At 36.9% G+C, this 13,465-nt stretch overlaps 1 protein-coding gene across 1 annotated transcript; it reads left to right on the forward strand.

Moving 5' to 3' along the window:
* The first annotated feature begins 2,222 nt into the window (after positions 1-2,222).
* LOC121425936 (ribosomal biogenesis protein LAS1L-like) lies at positions 2,223-12,987 on the forward strand. Its single transcript, XM_041622052.1, has 11 exons — positions 2,223-2,395; positions 5,653-5,778; positions 6,576-6,648; positions 7,244-7,436; positions 8,582-8,637; positions 9,238-9,317; positions 9,862-9,944; positions 10,494-10,730; positions 11,334-11,454; positions 11,840-12,105; positions 12,528-12,987. Exons 1-11 carry the CDS (start codon positions 2,229-2,231, stop codon positions 12,635-12,637), a joined length of 1,512 nt encoding a protein of 503 aa, XP_041477986.1. The 5' UTR covers positions 2,223-2,228; the 3' UTR covers positions 12,638-12,987.
* The last annotated feature ends 478 nt before the right edge of the window (positions 12,988-13,465 follow it).

Consider the following 13,465-nt stretch of genomic DNA (forward strand, 5'->3'; position numbering starts at 1 on the left):
GAAGTGCAATTGCTTCAGGGCTGATGTTTATCAACGATGATTGTTCAAGGTCAGATTTCAAATTTTAAATTGCATTTGACTTTTAAGTCTATAAACCCTAAAACAAGAAGCTGAATCCCCGAAATCCAGGTCTAATTTCAACTTCGAGTCCGAGACTATGGACGGCGAAAAAAACCCATGCATCGGATGCATTGCATTGGCTGCGCGCTGCAGCTGAGCTGCACAGCCATGCAGGCGCTGCGTCGCGTCGAAGGTCGATAATCATTGAGCAACCAAACTTCCAAAGCCAAATTAAAGCTTGAATAAACGGCCACCTATTCACATTTTCCCTGGTTTTCTTCAATAATTTCTAAGAAAATCAGCCAATTGAGGGAAATTGATTGCAATGTTACATCGTTTGCAGAGTGCCATCATCGACATTCGTTTTGCGTTAGACTTAGATCTAGGCCTAGACTAGAAATGGGGGCTAGATAGATTAGACCATCTTAATTTCTGATTTTGGGTAGAAAGTAGACTTGATAGACAGCATCTATATCTTAATTTGACCATTGATTCTGTGCAATCAATGTTTAAAGACTTTTACATAATTTGTTTGCCATATTGCAATTGGTAAATTTTCCTGGGCCTGCATGGCCTGGGCTTGGCTGGCAGAACGCGTTTTTTTTTTTGGAGAAATTTCGAAAGTGAAAGAGCAAAGTGACTGAGCTCGTCGTGATTTTATTTTTATGCATTTTCTGACTGAATTTTAAAGATTTCATGCCTAACGCTAAGACCTAACGGTAACTTGTCAACCATATAATCTTCTAGTTCTAGATCTAGACTTTACCCTGTATGTAGGCATTTAACGGACTAAAAAAATCATAACCTCCTAGCGGCTAGCCCATGCAGGCTGGCCTTAATTGAACCAAACTTAGCTTGCATGGACCAACCCTCAAATGGTCTAGATTTAGGCGTCCTATACTATAAAGACAATGTGGAATTCGTCTGTTTTGAGTTGATTATTATTTTAGTATTTTTTTTATTGTTGCATAGACTATCTCATACCAACAAGCATGACAAGTCGTGCTAGATCTATATATATTCTAGATCTACTTAGATATCCAGTGTGGAACAACATCTTCAACAAACAGATCGAGACTGGTCAAAGCATTTGTCTACAGTCTAGTTAGACAAATAAAGTTTTCTAGATCTTTAGACTGGGGTCTATCGATCAACTAGACAGGAATAACCGTCGTTTCTGGGGATTTATTCAACAATTTCTGACATTTTACTATAACCTCCATCGGTGAGTGAGCCAGCGCAGTTCAGCAGAGCAACCAAAATACAGAGACTGAAGCTTTTGGTCTATCGATCAACATGATCAAGATCTAGGTTAGATGTAGACTTCACTTATTACTGATTGGAATGTATTTCTAAATTTATAAGTTTTGGGGAAAATGGTGAAAAGAAATGATAACATACTACTGATAGATACGTGAATTATTTTTTTTAATACCCATTGGCATTGCTGCCTGCTCTGATAAATAAATAAATAAATGAGTCACGGCCTATATGGACTGCAGATAAATGCTGATCGACGCCTAGCAGAACAAGTACCAGTGCTAGACTAGGGGGTTGCAATCTAAGCAGACGACGGAGCATAATGTAGCTTAAGCATAGAATGATGATGGGTTCAGCGAAGAGCCCAGAGAAAATAAGGGGGACATATTCAATCCCGAAATGCTTTGCGAGTGGTCACAAAATCGTCTCGGCGCAAATCACCTAATTTAGCCGTCTGGTGAAATCGCTGATAACAACAATCACCGATTTGGTAATGATTTTAGTTTCCTGAAACTTGCATTTGTAAAGTTTTAAATATCAAAGTATGTTTTCATATTTATGTATATCCTTCAACATATCTTTTAATGTTATCTTTGATATCGTTGTAGTCATATTCTTTCATATTCTTTCTTGATCACTACTAATTTGTTGTTGTATTTGATCGGCATTTGATTTCGTTGTCATGAACAATAAAATATGCGCGCAGCTCAGTTGCATGCGCGTATCGAGTTGACCTTCCTTAGAGCAACACGCTTGTGTGTTGCTGCATGCCCTCTACGTTCGTTGCTTCAGAGTTATCAATAGATATTGATAACTCTGAATGCCTTCAAGGCCCTATATATTATATAGGGCCTTGACTGCCTTGTATTGCTGCCCTCTACGTACATAGATTGCACGGAGCAAAACACATGCGCGACTGCCGAGAGAAAAGGACAACCACAAAAATGCCTAAGAAATACACTTTCATACCATGGAGAACTAAAGATGAGTTTGAAAGGATTTATCACAAATTATTTCAAGGAGATCCTGGAGAGAAAAAGACAGCTATTGATAGGATATCTTCATGGAATTCAAGGTAAACAACGTGGTAAACTTGTTGAGACGGAGCCGACCGAGAGCTATACCGGTAGAATACAATGACGTGCTCTCGGGGAACTCCCCGGGTTCTAACCCAGGTCCAGACCAGGAGTCGACCGTGCAATATGAGGGAGACAAGGGACTGAGGTGTATTGGGGTCTCAATAGTAATCTCAACTAAATGTGGAAACAGAAATTATGCACTTACCATGATTATATGGTTGAAGGTCTATCGTGACTCACAAATCTTGACATCGCGGCACAGACAGCTGGCAGCCGTCTGTTTCGAGGAGTTTTTTTAACATTTTATTTTCTTTTTATTTCTCGTACACAGACGGCTCGCTATCGTGCAGCCACCATCAGGGGACTTGCAATGCAAAATCCCCCCGTCGGGGCTCTTCAATTTTTGTCTTTAATGACAAAAAAAAAAAAAAATGCAAATTAATATTCCCTCGTGGAATTAATTGCCAAAAACCGGAGAAAAATCAAGTTAAAACGAACAAAAACAGTGACTTACCCCGGCTGTCGCGCAAATTCACTTCCCCGTTTTATCCGATCTTAAGTGCATAAACATATGGCCATTGAGTCCCCTGTACAGATCGCGCTAGAACTTCGGTCTCTGTATTTGGTGAGTGAACTAAGCGGAGTTCAGCTGAACAACCAACATAACAGAGACCGAAGCTTTTGGTCTAAGACTAGCCAGGCAGTAGAGGCGCACGGCCAATATGGGAGACTCTCCAATAGGGGAGACAATCTCCCACATCGGAAACTTGCTTTGCAAAAGGACAAAAGAAACAACACCAACAAAAGCATGATTTTTTACACCCAAAATTTTGTCTCATTGAGGTGAGAAGCTCGTTTGTTTTGTGTGTGATTGACAACAAAAATCCTTATCAAAGCAAAAGTAGACGTTGAATTTGGTAAGTAGACGGTGAAAAAGGGTAATTTTTCATGAGGAATCTGCTTATCACATTTTCATTTGCCGCCAAGGTAATCCTTTTGCAGCAAATGTAAACAAAGGAAATTGGTCTTCAAAATTGGAGACTGTCTCTGAAATTGGATACCCAAAATCTTTACAAAAAGTCTCTGATATTGGAGATAATCTCCCACTTTGGAGACAGTCTCCAATATTGGCCGTGCGCCTCTACTGCCAGGCGGCTTCTATGAAGTTCTAGTTCTAGAGAGTAAAAATCGTTTAGGGCCTAGAGGTCTACTGACGGAAGGTTACTCTCTATGAAGCCAGGTATTCTTATTGACGTGCATGTAGGCTGCCAAAACCTGAAACTTTCGCCCCCGAGATTTCTACTTTCCTTCTAAAAGATCTAGCCCTAAATCATGTACATGGGATAAAACTTCATTCCTGACATTTCTGTGCCATCGATTTTATTTTCAAACAAGAATTCATAAGAAAAATGAGAAAAATATCATGACAAGATGGAAGAGACTTGCCCGATGTTTACGCCCCCATCTTGTTTCCTATTGTTTTTTGCCAACGTTACAGACACGTGCGTCTGTAACGTTGGCAATATTTTTCTCATTTTTTTGATGAATTCTCGTTGAAAATAAAATCGATGGCGCAGAAATGTCGGGAATGAAGTTTTATCCCATGCACATGATTTAGGGCTAGATCTTTTAGAAGGAAAGTAGAAATCTTGGGGGCGAAAGTTTCAGGTTTTGGCACCCTACACGCACGTAAATATATAAGAATACCTGGCTTCATTGAGGGTAACCTTACGTCAGTAAATGATTTTTACTCTCTAGAAGCCGCCTGGCTAGCACAGACTGGAACCTAAAAAAAAAAATATGTTGCCTCGGTCTCGATCGCCCAGTTTGTTATGAATTTTAATAAAAGTAGGAGAGGTATCGCAACAGAACTTTTTTTTTAGGTTCCAGTCTGTGCTTCCTCAAGTTGGTGCCAAAGGTTCATGTCTTCTGCTGATGCAATCCAATTTATTCCAATGAATTTTGTGAGCTCATATTCGTCACTCCATCTCAATTTTTGTCTACCCAGATTTCGTGATCCTAGCCACTCATTCAATGAACAAGTTTTGATAAAACCTTGTTCATCTCTATGTAGTACATGTATGTGTGGCATAATAAGGTTGACAATGTTTGGATTATTTTCTCTTTCTCTTTTGGACAAATGTTTGATTTACACTTTCAGTTTCCATTACAGCTTTTCATTACATAACTTGGCTCTTAAGTAAATTTGATTTTTAAAATTAGTTTTTCTTTATTTAAAATAGTTCTTGAAAAATGAAAATTTTCTTGCCATATTACTTTCCACCAATAGAGGGCGTACACAAAAATATGCCCAGAATTCAAGTTTTTGAGCGCTTTGGCCAATACAAAAAATATTATAAGCTACTAATGAAAATTGAGTTGCAACTGTATGGAAATTAACAATTTTGGTGACAAAAGTGATATTTTAATGATTTTTTATAGTATGTTCTCAATACAGCATTGGCATACAATAGTCCTACCTGTAGATTCTCCACAGGCAGGATGGTAGCAGTGAACCAGTGATCCTAGCCATGCATGGTCTCCATTCTGTGATGTGTTTGGTCCACCTATTATCATGTGGTCTTGCAAGGTGGTCAGCCCATCTCCATTTTATTGATTTAATTGCTTTTATTATGTCTATTACTCTAGTCTGGCTCCTAATCCATTGTATGGGTTTTCCTGTCATGTTTTGATATCCGTAGCATACATGTATGTTCCATACTGTGTTGAGTGGTTTATAATTTCTGTTCCATTTTTTTTGGTTATAGACCAGGTTTCAGAACCATAGGTCATTGCCGGTATAACAAATTGATTTAAGACTTTCTCTTAAAGAAATTGGCATATTGCTTTTCATAATGTCATTGAAATTCCCAAAAGTGATCCATCCAGCTCTTGTCCTCATTTAAACTTCTTCCAGTTCATGATCCATCCTGACGTGTTGCCCAAGGTAGATATAATGATCTACTCTCATAATTTCAGAATTATCCATTATGATTCTTTGCTCCGTAGCAAATTTGTTGAACATTACTTCTGTTTTTTTCATGTTGATGTATTATTTGTATTATTGTTGTGATATTGCACTTTGATAGTGATATTCTCAACTTACATTCGTAATATGATTGAATGAATGAATGTCAACATTGATACATTGTGTGAAAGCTGCATTATAACTGAGTTGCACCTTGATGTCAATTTGAAAGTAAAAACCTTATGTTTTTCTCTCTTCTTTCCTTTTCACTCTAAATGTCTTCAGGTACAAGAAGTTACCAGTAGCCATAATATGTACAAAAGACCTTGTAGAACTCCAACTAGGAATGCCTGCACAGCAAAATGGAGACACAAGCACATTTATAATGGCATGCACACTTGCCATTACAAGGTAGGCATTGCAAGATTTCATTTTTTCGTACATCAGAGTATCATTGACATATATATATATGTTTATGGTGTATCATATTTTTCTTTGGTCTTTTGATACTGACATCAAATATGTTTAGAATGATAATAATAGTAATAGGCATTTATATAGCGCCATCTATCTAGAAATATTCTATTCTGTTTCTGGTAACTCCCATAGGAACTCGGCAGGACAGCATTTTTTGCTGGTAAACGCCAAGCTGGTATATAACCAATTACCTTGGAAACATTTTACGTCTAGGTTAATCAGTCATAGTGGCTGACGTAATAGACGACAGATATCACTCTTGGGCCTTTTTATCAAAGTGGAGACAATGGCAGAGTTGGGATTCGAACTCACAACCTGGCGAACTCACAAACAATTCAAACTCACAACCTTGCGATTATGAGTCCAATGCTCTAACCACTGGACCACACGACCGAGGCACCCAAGAAAAGAAAAAATGAGAAAGTTTGTATGAGTGTCAAAGTGCCAATAACTAATACTGTTAGAAAAGATAAGATTTCAGTAAGATTTCAGTTTAGATTTGAAGGTCTCCACTCTCCAGTGATCGTATAATTCTATGCTACACGTGTCTTGGGAGTCTTAAGAAGTTGCTGGTGTGATGATCTCATTCTACTAGAATCAATTGAATGCATGACTTTATGTCAAATTACAATCTTTATAAAATGTCCCTTGTCCAATTTTAGATTTTGTGTAATGCAAACAAGAAAAATTACCTTGACACATTACAGTATGTTTTTTTTTTTTAATTAAAGGTTTGTCAATCTGATGACTGAGGAACAGCAGAAATTTGGAAGAGGTATGCCTGTTCATGAGGTTGCCATGACAGTAAGTTTTTATGCTTTAATTGGTTTAGATAATGTTTAATGACTCCTATTCACACACATTCAGAATATATGAAGCATAGTTTTTTAGCATTCACTCCCTGTTAATTTTTTTTGTATTGGTCCTGATAATTTTTTTCCTGGTATTTTGCCCATAAAACTTTACTATTTGATTGATCTGCATGGATGAAGCAAACCAAAACATGTAGAAATAATTCTGGGCCCTGTCTTACAAAGAGTTACGATTGATCCAATCAATTGTAACTCTATGGAAAGCCATCAGTGTCATAATTTTTTCTACAGGAAATTTGCAAAATATCCTTTGTAAACAAAGGAGATCACACCTAATTGTCAAGAAATCAATGAATTTATGGATATACATATCTAGAATTTTTTTTGAACAAACGTGCATTTTATATGTTTGACTTGGCTGGCTTCCCATAGTTGCGATGGATCGGATCAATCGAAACCCTTTGTAAGACAGGCCCCTGGACAACTTGTCTATATCAGCTACAAATAACATCGAATCCCATATAATGAATTAAAATCATTTATGGAACAATTCGTAATATTTATTTTATGTACATGTATATGACTAGATTGGCCTTCCTAAGTGGATTGTTGACATCCGTCATCAAGGAACTCATGGACACATGCCTAAACGTGACATCTTGGAGAGTGCTCTAAGATTCAGTCTAGATTGGTTGAAGGAAAACTTCTGGGAGGCACAGATCAAGGAGATGTGTGCAGATAGGATCGTTCAAGAAGGGGACTTTGACTTCCAGACTAGAGGTAAACCGTATGAGATGAGTATTTGTGCATTTTAATTTTTCAAATATTGCAGATAGTGAACAACATTTTTCAAATTCTGTCATACGTTTACAAAGTAAATGAAATAGCAATATCTTTGTATAAGTATAACGCTCTCACAAAATTTGATTCATGAAGCTAAATCTCAAAATATGCTGAGATTAATGAAATGCTTAGGCTGCTTTCAATTGATACTATTTGTGTCACCTACATAGCAGAGTGAGACTAGTCTGCTATGCAGACTCTGAATGGCTCGTGAAGTGGGATCTGCAGCTGGTTTGCAAACCAGCCTGAAAGGGTGAGCAAAGCGAGCTATAGACGTAGTCTGCTATGCAGACTCCTTGAATCAGCTGTTATACATATACTGCAGATGTGGGTCTAAAGTTGTAGACTCGAGTGAGACTAGACGGCGGCGGCGTCAACATCAAATCTTAACCTAATGTTAAGTTTTTGAAATGACATCATAACTTAGAAAATATGTGGACCTAGTTCATGAAACTTGGCCATAAGGTTAATCAAGTATTACTGAACATCCTGCTTGAGTTTCACGTCACATGACCAAGGTCAAAGGTCATTTAGGGTCAATGAACTTTGGCCGAATTGGGGGTATCTGTTGAATTACCATCATAACTTTGAAAGTTTATGGATCTGATTCATGAAACTTGGACATAAGAGTAAATCAAGTATCACTGTACATCCTGTGTAAGTTTCAGGTCACATGATCAAGGTCAAAGGTCATGTAAGGTCAATGAACTTTGGCCACGTTGGGGGTATTTGTTGAATTACCGTCATATCTCTGTAAGTGTATTGGTCTAGTTCATAAAACATGGACATAAGAGTAACCAAGTATCACTGAACATTTTGTGGGAGTTATAATAGTTTTCAAAGTCAGCACTGCTGCTATATTGAATCGTGTGCTGCAGGTGAGACCGCCAGAGGCATTCCACTTGTTTTTTCATCAGTTTCTATTAATAAACTCTTCAAGTATCCTCTAAGAAAATAAAGGTTTTGGAATGCAATTTTGCATAATCTTGGTCATTATCTGTGATGTCACTGGAGTTTTCTTTTGTTTCAATTATTATTAATTTAACATGGCTTGATATCATTTAAAATGTTTAATCTTGCAGAAAAGATCAAAGAAATTTTGAGTGACTACATGGATTGCATGGGGAGTTCAAGCACTGTAAGTACAAGGTGGATGGACTTGTTCATTATGTACTGTGATACAACTAGATCCATATATTTTATTGATAGTCACAGCTCAGGAAAAAATCAGTTTGAAAAGTCAATGAAAGGTTTCAATTTGATTTTTCTGTATGGAACTTGAAATGATATGTTAGTTCCAATAGCACTATATAAGGTTTGTTTTTTTTTACACAAGCAGAGCTTTATTTAACATGAAAATTTTTGTTTGGAAGGTGGATGAGACATAAATGTTAAGGTAGCATGTTTCTGCATAATTGCATACATTTACAATGCATCAGATTCTTATGCTGTCTGGCAATACCCGAGTGAACGCGAGAGCAAATCTGGTGATCCTTTCTTGTGGTAAATGATATCCACCATTTAATGTTCATTGGTGATTATTTAGCGCGTAAGAAAGGTTCACCAGTCCTTCTTAAATTTGCTCTTCCCTTACGAATAGCTTTATAAAATACTCACCAGTATTGAAATTATATATAGGTCATCTACCTTGAGAGTGAAAATACATTATTGCTTTTATTTACAGATAAAGAATGATGTGGAGATAATAAATGCTATATAATTGTGTCTTTTTATGTAGCTTGTAAATGGTCGTCCACATCACAGGGAAAGAGAGATCTTGCAGAAGCTTAACAAGCCACTGAGAAATCATCCTTCCAAGTAAGAATGCTGCTTAATGTGTTGTCCCCGATTACAAGTGTCATAGGGAACAAATTAGCTGAAAGAACTCCTTTAAGTGGTCGATAATTGAATGAATCAGTGTTGCTTATCTCAGGTCAATTATAAGATCAAGTCCCCCACCCCCCCCCAATAAAAAACAAAAAAAAAAAACAAGGAAGTTGATTTGAATTAAAAAAAAGAAAACTCAAATGAGCATCATGCTGAGCATTTCAGTAGAATCAAAAGTAAAATAATAAAAAAATGCTATGACATTTTAAATTTGAGTTTATATCACATAAAACAGTTACTAGTATTTCCATCAAATAGCATAGATGGTCAATCATTTGTTGCATCCTCCTCTTTCGTTCCGCCCATCCTCCTCTCTCTCCCCTCTCTCTCCCCCTCTCACTCATGGTTTCATTGGTGGCCATCTGGAATTCTAAGGCCCTTCTCAGAATATTATCAACATCCATGAACACATGTCTATACTAAGGTGCTCCATTGTGATAATGTTCTTAATATAATTTTTCAATTATGTCATCAGGAAGTTCCTTGCCTATCTTCTCACCCAAGATGGATACTTGGTACCAACTCCTGAACAAGAAAGAGCTCTTGGCATCAGCGATGGTAAGAGTAGGGGTTTTGTATTGTTTTGTTTGATGTTTTTTTTGTAAACCCTTAATTTCACGCATTATGTATAAAGTGACAGTCATTTGATTACATTTTGGGGTCACAGATCATTTGAAAAATTTATGTTGGATATATTTCTGATCTGACAATAGTGAAGGCATAGAATTTGACTGCCCAGACAATTCATCTATTTCATTAACTGCTCCTGCGGCTTGACACAAATCTACACTTTCATGATCAGCTATTATTACTAGTATTGTACTCCCAGAAAAGTCAGTTCTTGGAATGATTTTCTTGTTACATCATCCCTGAAACAGATTCAAGATGTTTTTCAATAAAAACAATTATTTTATAACCATTTCATACCTTTTTTTTAATACCTTACACATGTCACATTTATTTTTATATTTTAGAATCACTGTTTTATAAGCGATTAGTTTGTATATTGTATATATAAAAAATTGAAGTTGAAAATAAAACATTTAAATTGAATTGAAAATCTAATTGAACTCTTGGTTATAATTTGATTTTTCCATGCCATGGAAGGAGTGACTTCCCCGCAGGATGACAACCTCCCTGGATCTCTTGTGGCATTGTGGAAACCACTCCTTGACTTCACCGTGTCATGTGGTCTAGAGCATCTTATCATGGAATCCATCATCATCCTGCTTTCTCGCTTCACCTCCGAAAATCCTGAAGAAGCCAAGTCAGGACCAATCGTGAGATACCTCCTGGGTTGGGCCAAGCACCTAATCAAGAGAAACGGCATCACTCAAAGATCAGGTAGGGTAGCATTTCATTTATCTCAGTGATTTGCAATTTACTCTTGGCTAATCAGCTGCATTGATTTCAGTAGCTTATCACAGTTTTTTATCCAATCATTGACAAGTTGCTTCATGAAATGCTCTCCTACATGTAGTAGCATGAACAGGGGGGGGGTGTGTCACAAGGATTTAAGTATGACTTGGAGTCACACTTAAATGCCTAGTTGCATGTGAAATAAGACATCGCCACATTGGTCAGATCATGGCAAATGGACGAGCACTACTGAGTATTGCATGTCATGTATGTGTTGGCATGTAAGTGTGATTTAAGTCGTACTTAAATCTTTGTGAAACACCCCCCTGGTTTCCTGACTTAGGATTGAAGCCTTTGATTGTAACATCCATGTTTAACCTTGAGCATTGTTACCATGGAAGTTACCATAGCTCAACATGCCCCTTATTTTACATGTCAGTCTTCATATGGAGAAAGGAGACTGAGCAACAGTGAAAATGTGCATTTCGTCCTGTGATACCATAATGCATAGCTTATTGACTGATCATACAATTTATTGTATATTGTAAGAACTGGTATAATAAAAGATTCAATTTTTTAATTCTTCAGAGTCTACCGCTAGAGAGAGCCCTCCCCGGAAGAAACATAAACGGGATGCCTCCGAGTGGAGCAAGACGTTGAAGAAATGCATAGAAAAACCAAACAAGCATTCCATGGAACTCTTGCCGAGGTCAGTATTATCATTGTGTTAACCTTTTTTTGAAACTGTTAACATTATTCCATGCCATTAAGTAACTATAAATGACCAGAGTTCTGCATGCTTGCTCGAAATTACACTGTGTTTTATCATTAAATCAACATAAAGACATTTCTGTTAATGTTGGCATAAATAGTATACAAGTAAAAACTAATTCAAATGCAGAAATTAATACCTGGAACAAAGAGTCCACTTTTAAAATCTAGTGATTATAAGCTCATGTACAAATTACACAAGCTAGAGTTCTACAACATATTTGTCTTCAATCAAATTTGTGAAATGCTAGGGGCAGTTCTGAAATAAATCAGTCTGAAGTAATGATTATTATTTGAAAAATATATATTATCTTTATTTTTAGCCTTCTAGAGTGTCAGGATCCTCGTCTTGAAAAGTCTGCAGAGGAAAAATTGATAAAGCTTGCCGAGACCATAGTCCACGGACCAAATGGAATGTCTCTTTCAACTAATGGCCTGCCCTCTCTCAGTGACATGGAGGCAATGATTGACTCCAAGGCCAGACAGAAATGGAAGGAGAATCCAATGTTAGGTATTCTCTCTGACGGGAAGAAAGGTGCTCAGAATAGGACAGTCATAGATTCAGCACAGCCATGGCATCTCAGCGATGGTATGTTATGGCATTATGAAGCAAAAGCAGGATGTTAGGTCTAAATATCACACAAAAATTAATTTCCCCATTTATCAAAATCATGGAAATTTTTAATGTTGAGCTAAAGAACTTGCAAAAAAAAAATTCTTTCACATCTTGGCCAACTTACAAACATAGCATAGATCATCAAGTTATGCATGATTGAGCACCTGATAATTGCAAACTTGTCACTTTTCAAAGTTCATAGGTGGTGTTTCATGCTGTATTGCAAGTACACTTGAGCATTTTTTGCCATTAATTTTGATGTGTTCACTCAACCATGATATTGAAATTGCCTCTTGTGTTAAATGGATCTTTTTACTTTATTTCTAATCTAAATTTATATATTCACTGATGTTTCTTGTATTACCATCCTATGCTCTTTGTTTGATCATTTACAGACCTTGTTGATTGGAGCCACACCCCTCTTGGTGTGTTACCTTGGCAACCGGATGATCCAGACTTCTTCCAGCTTGGGACTCCGACATCAAAGCACTCTTCCAATTCTTAGATAAGCAGTACTTGCCAAAAAATTATTCAAGAGTAATTAAAGAATATTTAGATATGCATTCTAGAGAACCTGTGCATTCATTGGTGCATTTTGAGAAGCCAGTTCAAACTGAATGTATTAAAGGGGAGACTCAAATGAAGAAAATCCATTTTCTGGAATATATTTTCTTGTTCCCTTTCTTTCTCTCACAGGAGAAGAGAAAGTTATATGATTGATTGTAGGAGTATATTCATTTATATTTGACAACATTTTCAAATGTTTGTCTTTGATTTCTCATAAGTTGAACCACTTTACATATTTTTCTAGATTTTAATCACATTTTTTGATTATGTGTACTATGGATTGATGACATAATGCATACTTGCCAACATTTGAAATCTAAAAAGAGGGACAAATTTGGCCGGGGGTCCAGGGGGCCGCTTAGGCTCCCGACTTGGTTCAGGGGCAGCGCCCCAATTGGGGTCTCAAGGGGGCGTTGCCCCCTTGAAGCTGAAAGAAAAATAGCACTATGGAGGGCCATTAGATGCTTAAAATGATACCAGAATCACATAATATATAAATTAATAGACACTCTACACACATGGATAAACAACTTATCAAAGACCACTGGAGACCTGAAATCTTCCAGCATCTCCAAAGTTGATTTCCAACAACATAATACCTGTAGAAGAAAAATTATACAAGTGTCAGCAATATTGCATCACCTCCTACACCTGACTGGTGTTGAGAAACTGCTTTAGATTTTGGATTTGATTTGTACTTTTTTTTTGTTTAATCTAATAACAAATACAATGTATGAAAATTGATAAAATCACTTTGCAAAATTGA

Source organism: Lytechinus variegatus, chromosome 1, assembly GCF_018143015.1.
Source record: "Lytechinus variegatus isolate NC3 chromosome 1, Lvar_3.0, whole genome shotgun sequence".
Lineage (NCBI taxonomy): Eukaryota > Metazoa > Echinodermata > Echinoidea > Temnopleuroida > Toxopneustidae > Lytechinus > Lytechinus variegatus.

What these genes read in the sequence shown, in the direction of transcription:
- LOC121425936 (XM_041622052.1), top strand. Translation starts at nt 2,229, where the DNA reads ATGCGCGACTGCCGAGAGAAAAGGACAACCACAAAAATGCCTAAGAAA. An exon ending in AGCTCTTGGCATCAGCGATG is followed by an intron (nt 9,945 to 10,493) that starts GTAAGAGTAGGG and finishes ATGCCATGGAAG; the next exon opens with GAGTGACTTCCCCGCAGGAT. An exon ending in CGGCATCACTCAAAGATCAG is followed by an intron (nt 10,731 to 11,333) that starts GTAGGGTAGCAT and finishes TTAATTCTTCAG; the next exon opens with AGTCTACCGCTAGAGAGAGC.